Here is a 23813-nt window from a genome sequence, read left to right as displayed (position 1 = left end):
ATAATAACTCATGAACTATTTAAGTTTTTTTTTTTTTTTTTGCTTTAAAAGCAATGGAAAACAATATTAAGAAGCTGAAATTAGAATATGCCAATTGTTAATGCCAGAAATACATTCCTGCTTTAAAGCCCAGAACTGAAGAAGTTTAAAAAAATGTGATGATTGTCAGTCTTTTCCACATAATACTTAAGAGTGTCTTAAAATTTTGACCTTTGGGGTATATAGAGCAAACTTTGACTTTTTGCTTTTTGCTTTCTTCTCTTTCTCTTTCCCTATTTCTCATTTTCCCTTCTTTCTTCCTCTCTTTGCTACATTGTTAAATTAACCTCTGCAGTTCTCTTGCGATTTTATTTTATCTTAAGTGGTAGATTAAAAATTTATGAGGATGAGCCTCCCCGGTGGCACAGCGGTTGAGCGCTGGGTTGCGAAGCTGCCCTCAGCCTCTACGGCACTGGTTCGATCCCCGGCTGCTCCCCAGCCACCGGAGGAGGGTCCCACATGGCGCGCAGACCTCTCCTGCCGCCCGCTGCTCCCTTCAGCAGTGTACTTCGGTCCTTCTGTCTGCTCTGCTCCCCGCTCTGGCTCTGGTGAATTCTCTCACCCTCCCGCGCCTCTGACTGTACCCAGTGCATGTATAAACAAAACAAACAAACAAATAAATAAATAAAACATGTCTCTATTAAAAAAATAAAAATACTTAAAAAAATAAATAAATGTATGAGGCACATTCTATAGTCCCTATATCTTAGTGTGGTCCTCTTCTTGAGTTTATTCAACTTTAAAAACAAAGAAGCAAACAAAAAAAGATGAAAGCAACCTTATAATAAAAACTTTAGAATATCAAAACCCATTAAGATTCATTGTAATATTCATTTATGCACTGATATAACATATACAAGTAGTGCCTGATTTTCTTAGTGGTATCAAAGTCTATCTGAATACCAGTAACTGTTAGTAAAAACAAAATTATATTTTCAAAATTGATGACATTTTAGAATCCCGTAAGACAACAGAATAATCCACTAATAGTCTTTTAAGGTACCATGTCAGTTGTATGGATATAATTAAAGTTGAATTATGCTTTATAAAATGATTTTAACAGGGTTATACAACTATAGAGTACACCTAAATCGGTGTTGGAAGTGTCAAATAAGACTAGGTTTTTTGTTTACCTTTAAATTTTTGGGTTTTGGTTTGCAATGGATTTCATTATTTAGAGTTTATTTTCCCCCCAACAACTTTCTATATTATTTCTTCTGTTAATTCTAAAATCAGAAATTCTTCCCTCTTTCAGAAAATTTCCATTTTGTTCTAGATACTTATATTAGCTCTTTAGTTACTTGAACGTGTATTTGGAAATGCAAGTTATTAACCAATTAATTGTCCCCAGACCACTTGTGGGATAAGGCATTATATTACACTGATTTTTTGATATCTTTTCACAGCATTCTAGAAGCTAAATGAGTAAACACTAACATTAAATAAGATGAGAGATCAAGCTATGCCTTAAAAAATATCACATTAGTCAAAGGTTTTAGGAAATGATTAAAAGCAGAAATACTTTTTAGCTTTGATTTAACTGTATTTATCTTAAATTTTTCTATAGGAAGGAGAAAAGAGACCTCTAATTCTGCTGTTATGAACAATTACTAAAAACACTTTCCAAAGGCAAAAAATTAGTATTTCCTTTGCTCCCTCTTTCCCAGAACATTCGGTGGGAATTGTTTTGCTGAAAGTCTTAAGAAATCTATACAAATAACAGACTGTAATTTCATGTTGGATATTCACATCACATGATTTATCCCAAAGCAAACACTAGCATTTCAATTTCAACATCTGATTTGATCAGAGAAACAGTGAGAAGACATTGACTCCATACTTGAGAGGAATGAGGGTTTGAAAGCAAACACTCACAAGAAATCCTCCGGTCCCCACGTTCCTTGTGAGTGTTAAGCCAAGGCTCATGTTGGTTTTCATCTCAGTAACGTTGGGAATGCTCGTGGAAGCTTTCAAAGAGAAAAAGATTTGAAATGTGACTCACCTTTACCATTTATTAAAAATTATTAAATCACACACACTTGTGTTTATATGTCTCATTGACTTAGCGTGATATATATAGGTGTTTGTGTTATATAATCAAGTATAGGAAAATGAGATGCTTTCATTGACCCACCTAGCAGCTCATTTAAATGTGTGAGGCTGCAGAATGTAAGATATTAGGGGTGTGATCTGGAGAGTCACACAGCTAATTGCAACTTACTTTCTAAATTCAGTTTTTCACATGTACCAGGGGATAGGTGAATGGGACATCTATACACATCTCCCATTCGGTTCTCAGGAAAGCCACTCCAAGGTGAACCAACCAGTAACCTAGAAATAGGATATTCTTCATTAGATTTAAAAGACAAGCTGTAGTTTCTTAATGATAAAATGGAACACAAAACAGTGAAAAAAATCACATTCAATTTCAATTTTTAAAATGTGATCTATTGATATGTGTCTATAACTTGATGTTTTTCCTTTCCTCTTAGCTGCTCATGAACCCTGATATTTTCAATACAGCTTTCTTACCACAATGCAGGGCAAGTTTCTCTAAATAGTTCTTTCAAATAGAAATATAATGCAAGCCACAAGTATAAGCCATATATGTAATTTTAAATTTTCCATTGCCACATTAATACAATAATAGCAAAAGATAAAATTAACTTAAATATTTTATTTAACTCAGTATATTCACTCCACTACGCAATCAATATAAAAAATACTAATGAGCTGTTTGACATTCTTTTTTCATATCAAGTCTTTGCAATTCAGTGTGTACTTTAATATTTAGAGCACATATCGATAAGGACAAGTAACACTTCAAGGGATCAGTAGCCCTGTGTGGCTAGTGGTTGCCATATTGGTCTGTATAGCTCTTAAGAGTGAAACAATATTCAAATCAAAAGCAAAAACTAACATTTGTTGAGTGTTTTGCACTTTGTTTGAGTGCTTTAATATTTTCATATGTTAAATTATTTAGGGAGCAGATGAAGTATCTAAGTGACTTTAAGCTTATTGATGTGGAGATCCTTAGCAAAGATACAGAGCAAATACACACTAAACTTTACTTATGGATAGCATGTATAGTGCGAGAATATAGGATGCAAAGATCAAAAATATGTGCTCATGCCCTCTCCTTGATTAGTTTTGCTTCCTACGGTGCTTCCCCCACTAGAGACCATGTATTTCCGTGTAGAATCACAAACCTGACATTTTTACCACAAAAGAATGGACAGAAAGAGTTCAATTAACAGTAAGATCTTTAGAAACTATAGCAGGTTAGATGCTGCTTTAGAAACTCAGCAGCATCCAGTTACTGAGGAAGCATATTTGTAATTGTTTCCTTGTCAAATTTGGGAAGAATTAGATTATTTACATATGAAACTTGAATTCCTTGGTGAGTCACCTCTACAAAACTGTATCATTATGGACTAAATAACACAGCCCCAGGCTAAGTGCTACAGTGGATACAAAAAAATTAAGAAACACTCATGTCTACTAAGCCTCTTAAAACTTTTTAAACTCCATGACAAGTAAAACAATAATAATATAAGTTAACTAAAAGGCAAGAATAAATTCCTCTCTGGAACAAACATTAAAATGATCAATGGAAGAAAAAATGGACATCAAATGTTGAAGATGGTAGTCAGCATTCTTAGCAGAGATGACAACATGAACAATAGTGGAACGATTGTTTTGAGGGACAGTTGTTAGTTCAGAAATAAACTCCCCTTATTCCTCCTACACAATTATTTGCAAACATGTTTTGTGGAACATTATTGTCAGTTAACTTAGATCAAGATTAGAGTTGAAAAATTTCATCTAATTATGAGTGGATAATTCACCAATGAAAATATTGCTCATAGACAGAATTGCAACAATATTAAGCATATAGGTTAAAGTTTTGAGCATGGTGAAGTGTGGTGGTGGGTGTTTTAAACATAAACAAGGATGTTTAAAAAATAAAAAAAGATAAAGTCTAAATGTTGGATATTGGTAAGTACCAATATTCCCATTAATGGCAAGAAGAATTCAGTAGCAGTATTTGTTATACATATCTGATGTCCTTCAAAGTCAGGACAATTCAGAGAAAATTAGGACTCTTATACAGACTATGTACTGTAAAAATTTTCGGCTGCTAGATTTTTCTGTTTGCACAAGCCACTGGTCTGGATTCCATAGTGAGACTATATCGCATTACCTTAGAATTTTGTGTGTAGGACATAGCTTAATACATAAGAAAGACATGAATTAGCTCTTGCTTGCTTTTCCAAACCTGTGTCTTTCCATATATCTTTCTCTATATTTCAGTCCTATTGAAATCAGTTCTTCCACCAAATCAGCTTCTCTAGCTTTTAGATCTTTACACATGATGTTGTCTGCCTAGCAAACTTCTACTCATTAGGGTGTCCTATTAGACACTATTTCCTCTAAGAAGTCCCCTAGTCCTTCCTGGGTTCTCCCTGGTGATGCAAGGGGTTGAGCACAGCACTGTGAAGCTACCCGCAGCCTCTGCAGCACGAGTTTTATCTCCAGCTGGCCAGGGAGCTGCTCATATGGCGCAGCAGACCTTTCCTGTCTCACCTGCTCCTCCCCTCAGCAGTGTTTTTCAATCTGCCTGTTCTGTTCCCTACTCTGTCTCTGGTGAATCCTCTCACCTCCCCTCTGCCCTGCACCTCTGGCCTGAACCCCAGTTCTTGTATGCATAAATAAATAAATCTTTAAAAAAAAAAAAAGAAGTCCCCTAGTCCTTCCTACTCTGGGCAAGCTGGCTTTCCTGAGTACTTTCACAGCCTCTGAGCATTTCTTCTCCTACTTGTTATCACATTACCTGACAACTGCCTGCCTGCTGATTAAATCCCCACTAGAGGAGAAATGTGAACATCCATGAGGTCTAGGAATTGTACCTATAAATATGAGAAACTACTTGAATCAACAAATGAAGAAACAAGTGAGAAAGCAAATAGTATTCTATACCATTATTGAAAATAACTCACTTAGTTGAGGAAGAGTTAAGTAAAATATTTTAAATTCTGTTCTTATTGAGGAGCATTTCTTTTTGTCCAAGTTAAAGTTAAAAGAGATGGTAAAAAAACCACGTTGAAAGGAAAGCATTATATTGTTACTGTTATGTCATCTATTTCACATTCAGTCCCTGCATATCTACATATCACACTTCTTTTAAACAAAGCTGACTATGAGGTCTCTATAGGAAACAAAATAGAACCTTCTAGAGAGAAACTATACTACAAAGTGTAGCTTTACCCCTTGGTACGCTGGCAATTCCTATTAATGACGACACATCTTAAAATAGCTGGCATTGTGTACGAAGTTTTCCAAACAACCTAATTTAATGTTATGAAACAAGTCTGAGGTTATTTTAATCCATTTCACAGATGTAACCACTGAAACACAAATTGGCGAGCAATTTACATATTTTCACACACCTAGCAAGAGTCAAGGATAAATGAATGATTCTAAAGCCCAAGTTCTTCATCCGTAGTTGGTTCTCCTTCTTCTTAGCTGAAAAGGACTGACATAGGGTGCATATTGGGGAAACTATCTGAACATTGGGTGGAGTTCCAGAATCATCAAGGATTAGAAACAGAAACTGAATATCAGTCACACCTATTGTGACAGGGATGTGGCTGTGTGGTGCAAAAAATGATAGAGATGAAGGGATACCAGTCAAGGCGTGCTATAATACCACATCCTCAATGTGGGGCTAGTCTGTCCTTTTACAACTCAAGTTAGACCATGGTGTATACAGGTTGGACCAAATGCAGTACTTAGGATCATTTTTTGCTGTTCACATTTCTCATCCATCCTCAACACAGTCTAAGAGATACACTGAAGAACAACAGTTAAGTGATTCTCATCATAAGTAATAGCAGTTTCCCTGTTTTCTCAGGGAGGAGACTCAAAATGAAACTTAGTGTTTCCTATGAACTAAGAATTTCCTGGACTTCTCCCTCTCAGCTACTTCCAGGTCATTAAAGAATTCAGGATCTGATAATCTCAGAGTATAGGGTGGGATTTTGACATCACCACACTCACTGTGAAAGCTGTGGCCCTCCAATATTCATCAGACAGGATGAAGAGAAAGGTGGGCATGGTATACTTAACAAGAAAGATATGAAAGTTTTTTTTAAGATTTGTTTTTATTTATTTATGCATAGAAGAAGTGGGGTGTAGGCTAGAGGTGGGGGGGGGTTGAGAGTATTCACCACAGACAAAGTGCGGAACAGAACAGGCGTATCTACTGAAATACACTGCTAAGGGGAGCGGTAGGCAAGACAGAAGAGGTCTGCCGCTCCATGTGGGTTAGCTCCCTGGCTGGGATCGAACTCATGCTGCAGTGGCTGGCGATAGCTTGATAGCGCTGAGACGTTAACCCCTGCACCACAGGGAGGCCCAGATTGAAAGTATTTAACATTCTCTCAGGTAACACATCTAAATCTCAGGTAGCAGTCAGTCATATTAAATTATAAACCACAAGACTGGAAAACAGTGGAAAATCAGACCTCTTTGGTGACTGTCCTCATTGCATTTGACTCATTCTTTAAATAACATGTACCATATTAGTAATAGCCTACAGGCCACCATTTTCTACCTTCTTTATTGATAATGTTTCCAGTAGACTCCACTCCTCACTTGTACCTAAAAGTTTCAGTGAAATTCTGGATCCTAATAACTCATCCTCATAAACAAAAGGCTATAACATCACCAGCGGCCACTGCAGGGGAAGTGTAACATTCGTAAATTAATCAGACAGGAAAATGAGGGAGGCTGGTATATTTATCTATAAACATTTACGTAATCCACTGTAGCAGGAAGGAACATGCCAGGAGAGAATGTTACAAAGGTGGAGAATAGCCTAGGCAGTGGGTAAGCCCTGCTGAAACATGGCAAAGCCTCTTTGAAGTAATGGATTTAATTTAATCACAATCAGACAAAGGAGCTGCATGAACAGTCGTGTGTGCTGATTCTCAAAACAAAACAAAATTCCAAGATATAAACTTCTCTTTTCCTACAGTGAAACTGGGAACTCTTCCAAGGCTACTTAAAATAACACTTTACTATTCAATTATCTTGTGGGAAAATAGTGATTATGTAGAGCCCCAAAACATAGCCAATTTGCCCACCTCCAGTGGAATTCAAAATACTTTGTTTAGTTAGTAAACAGTATTTACGGTGGTGTAGGTAGTTTTAAACCCACAATTCAGAAACTGTTATAAATAGCTTCCTTTCGAGCCTGAGTCTCTAAATTCTCCAAGTGTTCCTTAAATACCAGGGAATTTTCTAGAGATTATTGTCAGAGGTGCACTTAAAAATAGTCAGGAAAAACAAGTTTTATTTGATTAAATAAATTTTACTGAGATCTATGGAGCTGCCATCTCACAGAACTCTGGAGTTATCCCCATACGAATGGTGAGCCTCAAACTTGTGCAGGAAACATCCCATGAGGCTGAACATGGTGGCCAGACCTATTATGTGTCTGACCTATGATGCATCTGACTCAATTCGCACACTGGCATACACTAGTGAATAAATTAATAATGAAAAATTTCTCATCTGGTAGTTTTTAGATTCTAATGGGAGAAGATAGATTAAAAAAAATTTAATAAGTTAAACATATACTTGTGGCTGGTACCCTGGGGGAAATATGTATGAATAGGAGAAAATGTGGTGGACTGGTCTATCTTTATTAGAGTGGTCAGGGAAGGCCTCATTGAGAAGATGACTTTAAGCAAAGGAGGTAAAGAAGTAAAACAAGACTCGGGTGGAGGAATAGTTGTAGCATGGGAACAAGATGCTCTGTGAGTGAACCGGAGTGCATGTTGGGGGATGTGGTAAGAGATGAGGTTAGATTGGTAAAGGGGCCAGATCACATAGATATTTTATGAAATTGTAAGAACTCAGCTTTCCCTCTGAGTGAAATGAGAAAGCCAATGGAGGGATTTGAGCACAGTGAGATGACACGATCTGACATATTTTAGACAGATTTTGAAGGCTGCTCTGTAGAGACTGATTGGACTGGTGCAAAGATGAAGCAGGTGAAGCACTTAGGAGATAGCCACTATCCTCCAGCAAGAGGTCACGGGGAGATCCCACAAGGCTAGCAGAAGGGAAAGTGGTAAGAAGTGGTGTATTTTCTGGAGAAATTAGATGTTTAATACAAGAGGGGAGAGGAAGAACAGGAGGAGGAGGGCATAATCAAGGATAACTACAAGGCTTTTGGCTGAGAAACTAAAAGGAACTGAGTTGCCATCATCAGATCAGGGAATGCTACTAGTAGAGCAAGACTTTGAGATAAGAGAGTTCAGCATGAAGTATTCTAAGTTTGAAATGTCTATCAGACAACCAAGGAGATATTTTCCTTGAGGTTAGAAGGCTCCTATATATTAATACCCACATTAACATGAGAAATTTCAAAACCCACAGTATATAAATATATAAATATTGCTCTTTGCACTGTTTAGTTCCAGACCATTGGCAACAGGAGGATCCAATGAGTTCTTTATGATGCTCCCTGCTTGCAATGTAAAAGGAGTTTAAGATGGAAAAAATTCAACCATGAAAAATTTGTATTTCTGGGAAGGAGCAAGACAGGTAAAGAGAGTTCATTTTTAGTTCTTGGTTGGGAAATCTCACTACTATAAATTTAATAGTTAAACTTTTTTGGCATATGTTGAAAGGCAATTTTAGTATCTAAGCCTCATTATGCTGCCTCAGCCCACTTTGGCTGCCAGATCGCTTCCTCCAATAGTGGGATTGCTAAACCCTCAAGGTCTTTCAATTCCCTGATGTGGAATCCACTAAACTCTTTATTGCTAAAACATCTTAAGCCTGTTGTTCTGTCTCATAAAAACCCTGGAAATTAGCTTTTGCACTGGAAGCAAAGAATCAATAAAAACTGATTGTTATGTTGACTCATCCAACACGCAGTGTTCCTCAAGTTAAAACAAAAGCTAAAGTAGTTCTTTTAAAACCTGTGACCATGTAAGTTCCATATTCTTGGGCCTTGGTAGAAAAGGAATGATTTTGAGACCACCACGTTGTTATCAATCAAAGCCCATCACATAGTAGTTTTCAACAAGGTGCTTTGGCAGATGGTTGTTTTATCAATGAGAAAAATTGGAAAAGCAACATTTGTAAATTGCTTTATAGTTTATAAAGTACTTTTTATTTGTATGACTCCTTTGATCCTCATAAAAGCCCAGTGAAAGCAAGTGTTAAAACTATTCTTGTTTTCATTTAAAGGGCCCTTCTAAGTGTCCAACTGGCAACAGAGCCTAGAGCTGCATCTATGTACTTTCATTCCAAATCCCCATTCTTTCTATCATATTAAGTTTCTTAGAATTTTTCCTTAGGATTGTATACGGTACTAAACAGCTTTCACCTGTGCCACGTATTATTCCCCAGATCCCTGTTCACGAGTTAGACGGAAGGAAAATTTTCAAACATTTGGCTACTAGGAAAGTGCGTGTGTGTGTGTGTGTGTTTTGTGTAAGCCCCACGTGGCTTTGTAAATGAACTTTATTCCAGAAATAGACATTGAGTTGTTAACACAGAAGAAAGCTTAAAGCGGTCAAACTAACTGATGAAACATGGAGGCATCAGACCACTGATGGTCTCCAGACATTCTGAAGCAGCAGATCTATCCCACATGCAAGTCACAGAAGACGATGTGCATGTAAGTCTACACAAATTTGTGTCCAGAGTGGCAGAAGGGAGAAGCAAGTCAGAGCAAAGGTTATTTAATATTTAGATATTTATATATGTTATATAACACTAGCCATAAAGATTATTTTAACTTAGTGGGGAAAATTTAATAACCATGATGTGATAAATGTAAGTGAACCAATAGTTGGGTGGTCTGTGGGATTCTAAAAGGTACTTAGTTCCCTAATTATGCTGACACACTGCATGCCAAGGGAAAGGCATTGTTGACAGGCAACAAACCACTTTACATTTCTGTATTAATAGCATTGAGTAATGGAGTAATTACAGAGTAATTATTTACAAAAATATTAATAAGTTTTTCAGAACTAAAATAATACTGCAAGACTATATCGGACCTCTAATGTCTTTACAGACTCAAAAATTGGCCTAAGCAAGTTAGAGAAAATGAAAACAAACCCTATGAATAAATGAAGTAAGCATGTTAAGTGACACTGCCAGGACAACCTAATGGCAAGAGAATTTTATCTTTGGAAGAGACATAAAAAGTGACTTTGGCTACTATTTAAGAACTATGATCAAAGACATGATTACTTTGGAAAAGGGAGGAGAATAGCATTCTTGGCTAAGAAGAAGAAATGGACTGAAGCTAATCCAATGTGCATAGAAGCTAATCCAGGACAGATGAGAAATAGTTGAGGAGCAAGTGGTAGAGTGAAGTAGGGAAAAATTAGTTATTAAAAATACTGACTTGCTCTGTCTGAATTTTTTATGTATTGTTAATGAAAGTAATTCAAATATGCATAGTAGTTTAATCTTTAAAGTGCTTTACTTTTTTTCCCTTACAAGGTGCGTGAAACATTCCTGTTTGGTTGAGGAGGCACCCGCATTATGCTCCAGAGAGGCTGTGTGACTTTCCTAAGTTACAGTTAGTGGGGGGAGAGGGGCGGGGGAGGAGGGGAGTAAGCCAAAGTTCAAGTTCTATGCTCAGCTCTTAACTCATGACAAATACCCATCTACCAGCGAGTGAAAAGACAGATAGTAATTATCGTCCCTGCCCATGCAACACTGTTCTATAACAGAACTTATAATTCAAAATACTGAATGAAGTGCATCTTTCTTTATAATACTTATATAAAAATTATATTATTTATAAATTATATTATTATGAAAATTATATTATTATTTATGTCGATTTTATATTATTTATGTCAATTTTATACTGCCACTGCCCTTGAGTACTTAGCAAATTACATCCATTTGGAACATCCTATCTCTATTTTGCATTAGTCTACCCGATGCCTATTTTTTTTTAACCGGAGGAATAATTGACATATAGCATTATATTAGTTTCAGATGTATGACATGATGGTTTGATATCTGTATATGCTGCAAAATGATCACCACAATAAATCTACATCCATCACCATACATACATATTTTCTTCCATGTGATGAGAACTTTTAAGATTGATTCTCATAGCAAATTTCAAAAAATACATATACAGCATTATTAACTATAGCCATCAGTTTGTTTTAAAACTGGAAATTTGTACCTTTAACCTACCCTTCTCTCTCTGACAACTACCCATCTGTTCTCCATATCTATGAGTTTGATTTATTTTTTTTTCACTGTGGTTGGTTTGTTTTTAGATTCCACAGATAAATGAGATAATACAGTATCTGTCATTATCTGACTTATTTCACTAAGCATTATGATGTTGCTGTTCATTGATGTGGCAAATGATGAAATTTTTCTTTTTTGTGTCTGAATAATATTCCATTAGGTACATATACTGCAACTCCCTTTTCCATTCACTTACTGATGGTCACTTCAGCTTCCAAGTCATGGCTGATGTAAACAATGCTGAATGAACAAGGGGATGCAGGTATCTTTTCAAATTAGTGTTTTCATCTCCTTTACCTAGACTTATTAGCTTTGTGATCTAAGTCAAACCACTTAACCTTTTAAAGTCTCACTTGCCTCACTTATAAAAGCAGCAATAGTTTTATAAAACTCATAGAGAAATTAGAGTATTAATGTATTTGGCAAAGAAAAAGTACTCAATAAATAGCCATTGTTGTCATTACAAAAGTTATATTGGATATAGTCTTTGATGAGTTCTATAGAATTGAAGACCTGTTTGTTACTTTTAATTTAAATTCTCTTACAGACATATCTTTATAACACACAAAGCTTTATTATAATTTTTCTTAATTAAAAGGTGACACTATAATATATACTCATATCAAGATGGAATTCTTTTGGTCATAATACATGTTCATTAGATTGTTCCTCTTTGTTAATAAATGAGCATGTGCTAATTCTCACTAGAACAAGAAAATACATTTCTACAACTGGAAATACCCTAATTCCCAGACAGCGCTTGTCACACAGTGACTGTAGTGTCTATGTTTCTGAGTCATGTAATGAGCTCAGATTGTTCTTGAGACCTTGGGTCTTCAAAGTAGACAAATAGAAACAATGCATATCACTACAAGTCTCCAGGAAATGATTTTAAAGTATCTCAATGCTTTGTTTGTGATAAGGATTGCATCACCTTCATGAATATCCTGTGTGTAAGATGAAGGCTCCCAAGTGGGGAAACCCATTGTCTACAATGAAAGGAGAAAAAAACCCCAACTTGACCTATAGACAGAGGGCACTCTGGCACTCTGCTTGGGAGGTAATCTTGCTTTACAAATTATTCAATTTACTGGTGACTGTTAAAAAGGCTCAGGAATTCTCAAAGTCATATTGCTACTATTTCCAGAGTAAAAGTCCACAGTAACCAAAGTATAAGTAAAACTAGTAAGGAGCTGAGATGACTTGGTTTAAATTTGATTAATACCACTGTAAACTACTCCTGCAAATTCTGAGAAACATGGTCTATGTGGAACAGCTAAAGTTGTACCTATAAGGTGATTTAAAAACGCAGACTAAAGTCTTAAGCAAGTCATCAGAAGTAAGAAAAAGGACTGAGAGACAGAATAGGGATCAGGTTCAACAAGACAGATGATAAAGAAAGCTGGAGTAAGGAGAGAAACAAACCAATCAAAAAGGTAGGCTTCCCAGAAGCAGTGAGGGAGTAAAGCAAATAAAGGAGAGTCTGCACATAGAGTCTAAGGGGAGAAAGAATCAGCTTATAAAAGGGATTCATGGTAATACCACTTTCTGTTCCCAGAGTTAACTTGATTAGTATCAGAAGGAAAGTTAATGTTTAAACAGTCCTTCCCACATCTGCTACTTCCATCCTGTCTGTGTGATTGTCATAAATTAGGCCTGGAGGAGAGCACAGTGCCAATTGTCAAAACAAATAGGCAAATCTGAATTCCAAGTTTCATATTATTTTCCTTGAGCCTCAGAGTTTGTGAAGGCTGCTTGTTCTAATTGTGGCCAGTGCCAGCACTGGAGCGGGAAAACCCTCTCCACTGTACCTTGGCAGGGCCCGTTTGTGAGAGAGGTCAGGAGGGAGCCTTGTCCTCCTGGCAGCACAGGCCTTGGGCAGAGAAGGGAAGCTCTCTAACATGAAGTGAATGTAGCCCCACGTCACTAAATGAACACAAACAGTATTACTACAAGGGTGGGCAGGCACTTAGTTACACCTCTGGCTTTACAAATAGCTGTCTACTCTGCATATACATCTTCCTACCTGACTCTCCTCCACACACCTTAAACTCTATGTACTTTCTGCATCTCACATATGGTCCAGATTGTGGTGGAACAGAAGACCATGTCCATGACTTGGCCTCTTCTGCTTCTTTGTTTTACAGACCCAGCTCAGTGAAGGTTCTGCATCTGAGGGACAAAGTATGTCAGGCCATCTTTGGTTCTCTTTTTTCCTGCTACAAACTTACAAGTGGATTCAGGTCTCAAGTTCAGACATGTACCTCTTTTCCCTCCTTTCTCGTCCTCTTTTGTGAGGGTGGTGGGATAGGGTCATATCAGCAGGTGGTTACAGGGAGGCCTTACTGGGCTCATACTTGGCCTTACAGAAAGCTCTACACTAGAGTTAAATGGACCAGCCCTGCCCTAAGAGAATGCCACTTTGTATCCCACCAGCCAGTCCTGTGTTTTCTATATCTTTCAGGAGTGTCATAAGAAGGTCAAGGCAGAACTGAGCAATGTCTGGTGTCCTTGGTCTTAACACGACTTTATCAATACAGGAATCTCACCTTAAGCTGCTAATACACTTGGATTCTTAAAATTGCTGTTAATGTCAGTTGTTTACATACATACACACAAATATTTATAACTTCGGGGGTGTATTTTCACACATCCACATGTGCACGTGCTTTACTCGCCCTCCACCAAAATGCCCATGCCAATGTCCTATCCTCTTCTTCCCCAATCCCCTCCCTCCTGCCCTCTATGCCCTCAGGTGACCAATATATTTTTTGCTGAGTCTTCATGTTCTTTAGATAAACACCTAACATTGCCATTGGTAGGTCATATGGGATTTCTTTTTTTTTGCTGTTGTTTTCTTCATACAGTTTTCAACAGAGGCTGCACCAAACTGCAATCCCACCAAAAGTGGATGAAAATTCTTTGTTATCCACATCCTCAACAACATTCATAGTTTCTATTCAGTTTTCTATAGGTCACCTTTATAGGGGTGACGTGGTAACTCATTGTGATTCTGATGTGCCTTTCCCTCATAATAAGTGATGTTGAACATTTTTACATGAGCCTGTCGGACATCTGAATGTCTTTGGAAAGTGTCTCTTCAGTTATTTTGTCCATTTTTTTTTTTATTGGGTTGTTGAGTTATATAACTCCTAATACATTTTTTTTTTTATCAGTGGGCAAAAACTGACAGAAGAGGAGCTGCAGCTCTTCTGTCTACAGATAACTTTCTCAATCATTTGATTTCCCTTGAGTTTACTTTCATTGTTATTACAGGAAACTTAAACCTGCAATGGTTTAAGGTAAGGCAAAAACCACCATGAATATGGTTGTATGAACATGTAGTCAGGGCTTATAATGCATCATCAAAAGATTCAGGGCATTTTGGGGCATAAATAACAATGTTAGTGCACTAGAGAAAGGAATCTTTGTAATTTTGCATGGATGCTTGTGAGGACACATCGGTACCTGGAGTAGGGAAGACTGGTTGCGAATAAAGGAAATAAAACCTTACAGAAGGAGAAAGCTGAGGAAACAATGAACAATTCTACCATCTAGAAATGGTCCAGAGATAGCATTAACTGAGCAAACATTTACAAAACTCAATGTAATAATAAATGAAGAAAAACCTATCTACCTATTCACCCATCCATCAAATGATCAAAACTGGTGTTATGATTTTGTTATGGAGTAATTAGGAAAAAATTTATATCCAGGTTTTAAAAAAAGCATATCATTATACATCCCCAATTAACTATCTATCTGAGCATTAATAACTCTCACCAGATCATCTTTCAATTAAGGATATTGGAAGGTTACTCTATAGTATAGTCATGCATCCATGTGAAACAGCAATTTGAGTCCAGTATGAAATGTATGTAGCATTTTTATTGAAATCATAAAGAAGAGAATATTCTTACCAGTTGCCTTTGGGATGTATAAGCTGCTGCACTGCATAGCCAAACTGTCCACTTGAAGGACCAGAAAATATTTTTGCTTCTGGGAGACCAACATTGTATGCCATACAACAATATAAAATTCCTATCAAGAAAAAATGAAAACATAGTCCATATTTACAATGTGTGAATACAACTTTGTAATATAATTTTTAAAATTCACTTAAAAATGCTTAATTGATGTAATAATTATCTTTATTAATTATTAATATCTTTATTAATTATTGTCAAAAATAATAGTTATGGCATTTTAAACACTTATCTGGGATCCTGGCCCCTCAATAAGTACTTTGCATTCATGACTGATTATGTCATTCATCCTCATAGTAGCCCTATGAGATAATTGCTAACAATATCTTTGCTTTGCAGAGATTTCTGAACCAAGAGGTAAGCGTGTCTCACAGGTAGAAAGTGGTAAGGGTAAAGCCTGATTCAAGAACTTAAACCTTAACCCATATATTACCTCTAGGAATTTTAAGTAACTTTAGTTTTATTTGCCCTTCAAACACAAGAAGACTGTAAGCCATCCGAGGATAGGATCTGGAGACGACCTTCTATTTTTTTCTGAACTACTGATAATCTTGACATGGAGTCTATATGAAATGTCTATCAAGCATTGCTGGGCCTCCCAGGTGGCACAGCATGTTGAACGTAGCATTGTAAAGCTGTCCACAGCCTCTGTGGCGCTGGTTCGATTCCTGGCTGAAGGGGGAGATTCCCACATGGCGCAGCAGACCTCTCCTGTCTCATCAGCTCCTCCTCTCAGCAGTGTATTTCGGTCCTTCTGCCTGTTCTGCTCACTATTCTGTCTCTGGTGGATTCTCTCACCCTCTGCTCCTCTGGCCTGTACCCCACTGCTTGTATAAATAAATAAAAAATCTTAAAAAAAGAAATTAAAATATGCAAAATTAAAAAAAGAAAGAAAGAAAGCATTGCTGACTACATTAAAAGAGGTGGAGGTGGGGAGAAACCACAGCTCCTTAGAAATTGAATCATTTTCTTTCAGAAGGGATCATTTTTAAGATGAAAATGTAGGGAAAGGTTTCCTGTCTTTTATTCCAGTGAGAACTGTCAAATAGATTTTGCTTTTTGCTTTTTTTTTCTTTCTGAATGCTTGAGACACGATAATCATTTTCAAAAACAACAAAGACCAAGAAAGATAAAACCTTGATAGACTTACAAAAAAAACACACCTTGTATTTCTCTCTACACTGAGAGCATTAATGCTGGCAGTACATTCTGGAGAAAGAAGGTTGTATGGATATTAATGCCTTCGATGGAGATGGGAATACACTTCATGTAGCCTGAGATCAGCGTTTATCTTTGCAGACACTGAAGGCAGAGTAGACTCTTTAAAAGTGACATCAAAGTTCCATTAATATGTGTTTGCACAAAAGAATATCCAACTTTCTGAGCAGCACTGAAAGTACACAGTATTTCATAAGTATTGTTTCAGGCACTGAAAGGATGAAAGAACAGGTTTTGCTCTTCCATTGTGCCTGTGTGCTCTGGAAGCCGATTCTATAGCATGCTCCAAAGGAATAATGAAATCAGTGATGAAACTTTGGGGACTTAGAATAGTTAACTTGCTTTTCTTTGTGCCCAAATCATTCTACCACAGATTTGTTCACTCAAGAGAGCTCAGTTCATTGTTTCTTAAAAACACTTGCTGCCAGGAAGAAAATGACAAATAATAATTTTGAAATACTCTGTGGTAAAACCTACACAGCTCTACATTTGCACATTTTCTCTAAAACATTGATTTTTTTTTCATATGCACTGCTGCTCCTTTTTATTTTGAGGAAATACAATTCAAATGAAAATAATATAGCAAAGTAAGCAGAGAACCAGAATTGACATTCTGAATACTTGGGCTTCCAATCAGTAGTTTAACTTCTTCCCATTATGCAGCACTCAATAAATGCTATTTAAATATGCTACCAATTATCTAACATGCCCGCAAAATCTTGGGAAGATGATGTCAAGATGCTTCCACTTTTAAAATATTTAATACTGGAAAAACCATATATGACTATATATGTAATCACCTCACTTATTTCCCATCTCAGCAGATAATGTAATGACATGGAATCATGATAGAGTTAATTTTATCATCTATCAGTTAATATATACTACATATGTATATACACATATAACTACAGTCACTAACTTAGAAATAAGGAAACGAGAGGCTCACTTTATCATCTAAAAGTTAAATATTATATATGCATATATTTATAGTTTTATGTATATGCTATATATGTACATAAATGTACATATAGACACACAAACACATATATTATTTAAAATATAAATAAGATCATTTAATTGCTTTGCTTAAGATAACCCAATGTCTTGCCGTTACACTGAGAATCAAATCCAATTTCCTTACCAGGTTTTAAGATCCTTCCTGATCTGGCCCTTGTGTATCTGGTGACTTCACTTTCCACCACCCTCCTTGCTCAGTGTTCCAGGCACACCAGCTTTCCTTCTGTCTTTGAACACACCCAGCTTATTCTGTTTCTGGCCTTTGCAGCTGCTTGACCGACTGCTTACATCATTCTTCCCAACTCAGCCTTTATGTCTTGGCACTACTTAGATCTTTGCTCAGTTAGGTCTCTGAGAAGTCCTTGCAGAGATACTCCCACCCTCTCTATCTGGCACCACACACCATCACAACACTGCCATCACCACTGAAATTATCTCATGTATCTGCATTGTTCTTTTTATTTTGTCTGTCTCTGCCTCCTAAAATCTAAGCTCCTTAAATGCTCAGACTTTCTTCTATTAACTCAAATTTTCTCAGCACTTTAGATAAAGTTTGTTGAATGAAATGAATTTTTAATTTATATATGTTCTTCAATGATGATTTGGAATACAGAGAAAATTAGTAAAAGAAAGATAACTCATATTCTACTACACATGCAGTTAATCTGCATACATTTCCTTCCAATATTTCCTCATCTACTATTTATATAACCAAATTTGTATACTACTGCTTCTTAATGCTTATATCTGTCTGCCTATTTATGAATCATCTTGACTCACTTTGTCCCCACAATAACCTTGTGAAACAGCAAACCTTAGTGCTATTACCCACATACAAAAAAGGAAATTGGCCAGACGTTAAGTGCCCTCCTTGCTCAGTGTCACACAGTTAGTGACTGAGTTCTGAGTCTTTCATGTTTGTGACACATACAAAATATATTCACCTATCCCAACATTTCCAAAAGTTGTGAGCTCATACAGCATTATCTCTGAGTTCAAGTATTTTATCTAAATATCATCAGCTCAAAAGTCCAAAATCTCATAATCTAGATCAAATATGCATGAAACTCCAGGTATGAGCTGTATTGGTATAAGACCTCCCTCCATATATGGGAACTGTGAATCTAAACATCAGGCTTGGTATAAAAGGCATGCGACAGACATTTCGATTCCCAAAGGGAAAAACTATACTGAATAAAGGGTTCGAAATTCCCCAGTAAGTGTGACAGCTAGTAGAATACATTCCTCTAAGTTTCAATAACCCTCTGTTGCTCAAGGCTCTGCCCTCTGGGCCCACAGTTGCTCCAATGGCCTCTGCTTCTCTGTTCTCTTCAGTGCCAGATGGCAGTGTTTCTGCTGAGACAACAATGCTAAGTACTTTGTAGGTTTCCCTATGTATGTCATGGAGAACCACACCATTAGACAAGAGAGTTTGCCACAGATCTTTCCTGGATAACTGCATATCTATTCCTGGCCTCTGCTGAGATGGTTAAGAAGATCCATGAATCATATGCCTGATCTGTTCATAAAAATGTTTTCCATTCACACCCTCTGTTTTCTCTTTGAGCACACTTTCCTAACAATGAATCTCCTAAGACTAGCATATATTTTTTTTTTGTCATCTGAATAGGCTGAGAATTTTTCAAATAATCAAAATAATGATTAAAGCAACTTATTGAATTAAAACCAATTTATTTCTCTCCCTTTACATTCTACTATATTCAGCAAGGAAAACACAGGTTTCACTGTTGACATTTTGCTCATATTATCTTCATAGCTAAATATCTACATTTATTGTTAAGAATTCTTCTTTCCATACAACTGTTGGACAAAATTAGGCCAAATTTTCTGCCACAGTATAACAAGGGTCACCTTTTCTCCAGCTTCCAACAACATGTCCCTCATTTCCTTCTGAGTTCTCCTCAGAAGTGTCTTTGATAGTCATGCTTCTACCACAGTCTCCACAAGACAAGCTATGACGTCCCACTATCCACATAAGATAATATTCACAGATTTGGGGGTTGAAGACATAGAAATATCTCCTAGAGGGACACCATTCAACTCATACAATTGGTAGTCCAAGGATGTTAGGACCTGACAATGTTTACCTGGGCCATTTCTTGTGTTTGTAGACAGAAACCTGAAGGTTGAGGTCATTTCTCGCCTAGGCCAGAAAGTAGACTGTCTGCCTTTTTGCTCTAGGACTGCAGGCTTACCAAAATGTTGTTTTATCTTATGATGCAGTTATGAGTGTGTATCATCCATTTAGACACCTTCATGTAACAGTTACATAAATATGTTCATGGAAAAGTTATGTACATATGTTACATGAATATGGAAAAGTTACATAAATATGTTCATGCTATTTGCTGTGCTCTAAGTAATAAAGCCCTTTGTCTTGGATTCAGGGTTGTCATGTCATCTGTCAGCATCCATGACACAGTAACAGGCTAATGTACTAGCTTGCATGTAGGGTAAATCAAATAGCAGACATTGTGGGCTGAGTAACAATGAAAATGGATGCCTCCTGGGAGCTCACAGATATCTTGGGGAATATTTTATCTTCTTATGGGGTTGAATAAGAATTTTTTTCCCAAAGATTTATTTATTCATGCATACAAGAACTGGAGTACAGGCCAGATGCACAGGAGGGTGAGAGAATTCACCAGAGACAGAGCAGGGAACAGAACAGGCAGACTGACTGAAACACACTGCTGAGGGGAGCAGTGGGCGAGATAGGAGAGGTCTGCCGCGCCATGTGGGAATCTCCCTGGCCAGCCGGGAATCGAACCCACGCTACAGAGGCTGCGGACAGCATCACAGTGCAGTGCTCAACTGCCTGAGCCACCAGGGGAGGCCCTGAATAAGAATTTGAATGAATATTTGAATGAATATTATCTCAATTTTAAGAAGCAGCGACTCCAGCTGACATCTAGGTAATAATTGCCTGCTCTATGATTTGTGGCTACTCCTCCCTCCCCACCCCACAAGTATCACTTGCAAGTATCACTTATTTCACAATTATTCCGAGTTTGTATCAAACATGTGCATCACTTCCATGACCAGAAACAAATTTAGCCTAATGGAGTTATGGAGAATGGTATTCTCTTTAACACCACCCTCAAGCTCATATATTGAAGCCCTAACTTTCTATGTGACTGTATTTGCAGATATGGTCTTTAAGGAGGCAGTGAAAGTCAAGAGGTCATAAAGTTGGGACCCTACAGGTATTATACCCTGTAGGGACAGGACAGGACCCTCCAGGACAGGACAGGTATTATACCACAGGAAAAATAGACACCTGAACTCTCTCTCTCTTTGAATGGACACATAGGAAAGGTCATGCGAAGAAAGAGGAAGACAGTCATATACAAGCCAGGAAAAAAGGCTTCATCAGAAATTAACCCTAAGGGCATCTTTATCTTGGACTTCCAGTTCCTGGAACTTGAGAAAATAAGTGTCTGCTGTTAAAAAAAAAAAAAAAAAAACCATCCAGTTTGTGATATTTTGTTATGGCAGGCCCAGCAGACCAAAGACTGGGAGAAATCAGATTAGACCAGAAAATTTCCATTTACTATTTTGACTTTCAAAGGTAATTCTGTCAGGGGCCTCCCTGGTGGCACAGGGATTAAAGTCTCAGTGCTATCAAGCTATCATCAGCTACGAAGCACAAGTTTGATCCCCAGCCAGGGAGCTAATAGACATGGAGCAGTAGACCTCTCCTGTCTTGCCCACTGCTCCCCTCAGCAGTGTATTTCAGGAGATCTGCCTGTTCTGCTCCCCACTCTGTCTCTGGTGGATCCTCTCACTCCCCTGCACCTCTGGCCTACACCCCAGTTCTTGTATGCATAAATAAATAAAAATAAATCTTTGTTAAAAAACAAAGATAATTCTGTCAATACACAGATGAACATATATAAATACAATGATAGAAAAATACTAATTTCAGTTGTATCATTTAAGGTTCCTATCTTGTGTAAAAAAATCCAAGTGTTTTTTCATGGCAAAGTAACTACATCAAGTTTTGGAGTCCTGTGGCATGGGGGATAGGTGATTTTAGGTCCTTTCACACTTCAAAAATTCAATCTTACAGGCAATGAAAGCCATTGTGATTTTTCTTAAGTATATTTATCATGACATAGAATTCCTAACAACAACTCAGTGGTTTGTTTGTTTTTTTTTTTTTTTTTCTTATGGATACTGGAGGGTGACCTGCCATCTGGTAGACTCACTGTCTCCCAGGGGCTGAGGGGGAGACAGTGAAATGCAGGAAAAAGAGTGTTGGCCACTTGCTGGGAAAACTACTAAGCATACCATCGCATCAATCCACTTCATTTTTAAACACTTTCTCCCTAAACTCCTTCTGTGTGAAAGGAGAAAATTCTCTCACTGCATTTTTTGTGCAACAGGCAGTCAGTGCCTGCGGACCACCTTGCTCAGCAATATGATATGCCTCACACACCTTGGGGCAGCATATGGAAACAGTAGGTGTAACTGGTGTTAGCGCTGCCTCTATTCTATCTCAGTTCACAGTTATCTACCAACTTTTGCTTGAGGTTTTCCTCAACCATCCTAGCCTGCACACAACACATCTGCATCTCTTATGTCAGTCAACTATCCTCCTGTGCAAATGTTACCTTGCTATTATCACTTCTACCACCTTCTGACCTCACCTCCTCCCCTATTGCTTTCGCTCACTGAACAGGACTGGCTTTTTCTGAAACACACATAATGCTCAGATCTTTTGCATGTGTTTCCTTTCCTTAGAATACTCTTTTCCCAAAAAGCATCATCTTCATTCTTCCTTCTAGTTTCTGCATCCAACACCAACCTGCCAGAAATGCATGACCTTCCTATTTATGGTGATCAGGGGGCCAGTGATCCACCTGTCTCTAATTATCCATGCACTTGAATGAGGGCAGGACCTGTGACCTCAAACCAACAGAACTGAAGATTCAAAAATTAGAATTAAACCCCATAGGATGTCACCTCTGCAGTTGCAAGAGTCACAGGTAACTTCAATCTTGCGGGCAGAGGTTCTCTCTTAGTGGCTTTGATGAAGAAGAGGCCCAAAGGTCAAAACTCTGAGGGCAGCCTCCAGCTGAGAGCCAGGCAAAAACTGAGGTCCTCAGTCCAACAGCCTTGGAGAAGACTAAGTCTGCCAACAACAGAAGTGGATCCTTCCTCAACTGAGTTCTCAGATGAGACCTCAGCCCTGGGTGACTTCTTGATTGCAGCCTTGTGAGGATGTTAAAGCAGAGGACACTGTGAAGTCACATCCAAACTCCTGACTCACAGACACTATATTAAACTAAACTACTACCACCAGATTAACTACACCAACACTTTCCCTTTTCCACACCTGCATGGTAATCTCTGTCACCCATTCTCTGCTGTATTTTTCTTAAAGGAGCATTACCTCATAGGTCATACATTTATCTTTTTTATTTGTCTGCCTTCCTCATTAAATCTGGAGGAGGTCTGTTTTGCTGGGATTAAAGTTTCTAAAATTTGGGAAAGAGTGGCTGTTTAAGGAAAAATTACAAAATTGTGAAACAAATTTAGGTACAAAATGAAATTTTTTTCTAGAATGAAAAAAGCAAGCCTAGTAAGTTACATATTTTAAGGCTGAAAACTTTCAAGAAAAAATATCTGACATTTTACTGACTGCCTGACAGCTTCTGCAATATCTCCTTCCCAGTTTCTGCCTCCACATAATTTGATCACCTCTTCCCTTGAAAACAATTCTATGAAACTGTATTCTCTAAGGATTATTCAACTTTTCTTTTGTCATGGAAAACTGAATTTTGAAAGTGATTATTATTAAATTGAGAGAAATTCCTTCCATTATCATAACTCCTTATTTGTAATGTTGTATAAATGTTATCCAGGTGCAATATATACTATTTTAAGGCACCTCAAATTTTGTTTTACAGGAATTAATTCAGAAACTTTGAACTGATGATATTTATTACCTGGTTTGTTATTGCTGTCCTTGTGGAAATGTGTTATGTTAGGGCACAAAAGACACATTGATCTTCACTTTTGCACATCTAATCTAATTATCAGTGAACACGTGAAAGGACAGTGAGGATCCCTTGAAGCTTCACTTGGGTAAATCTGCCTCTATCCCTGACAGTAGGGGCTTTGTCTATTTTATTCACTGCTCTTCCCCAGGACTCAGAATAGTGTCCAGCACATGTGGATCGATAATGATCAAAGTTACAGATAGGATAC

At 37.5% G+C, this 23813-nt stretch overlaps 1 protein-coding gene across 1 annotated transcript in view; it reads right to left on the bottom strand.

Annotated features, from left to right (window-relative positions):
• ITGA2 (integrin subunit alpha 2) overlaps positions 1 to 23813 on the bottom strand; it is a gene marked incomplete at its 5' end in the record, with an annotated part of 81642 nt that overhangs the window by 42523 nt on the left and 15306 nt on the right. Inside the window, 3 exons of the mRNA XM_084233211.1 lie at positions 1915 to 2006; positions 2261 to 2370; positions 15273 to 15393. Of these exons, the coding sequence (XP_084089337.1) occupies positions 1915 to 2006; positions 2261 to 2370; positions 15273 to 15393 (323 nt within the window). The remainder of the gene's footprint in view (positions 1 to 1914; positions 2007 to 2260; positions 2371 to 15272; positions 15394 to 23813) is intronic.

This window comes from Talpa europaea (genome assembly GCF_964194135.1).
Source record: "Talpa europaea genome assembly, chromosome: 5".
In the NCBI taxonomy this organism is placed as follows: domain Eukaryota; kingdom Metazoa; phylum Chordata; class Mammalia; order Eulipotyphla; family Talpidae; genus Talpa; species Talpa europaea.
This window is presented reverse-complemented; position numbering and strand designations above follow the sequence as displayed.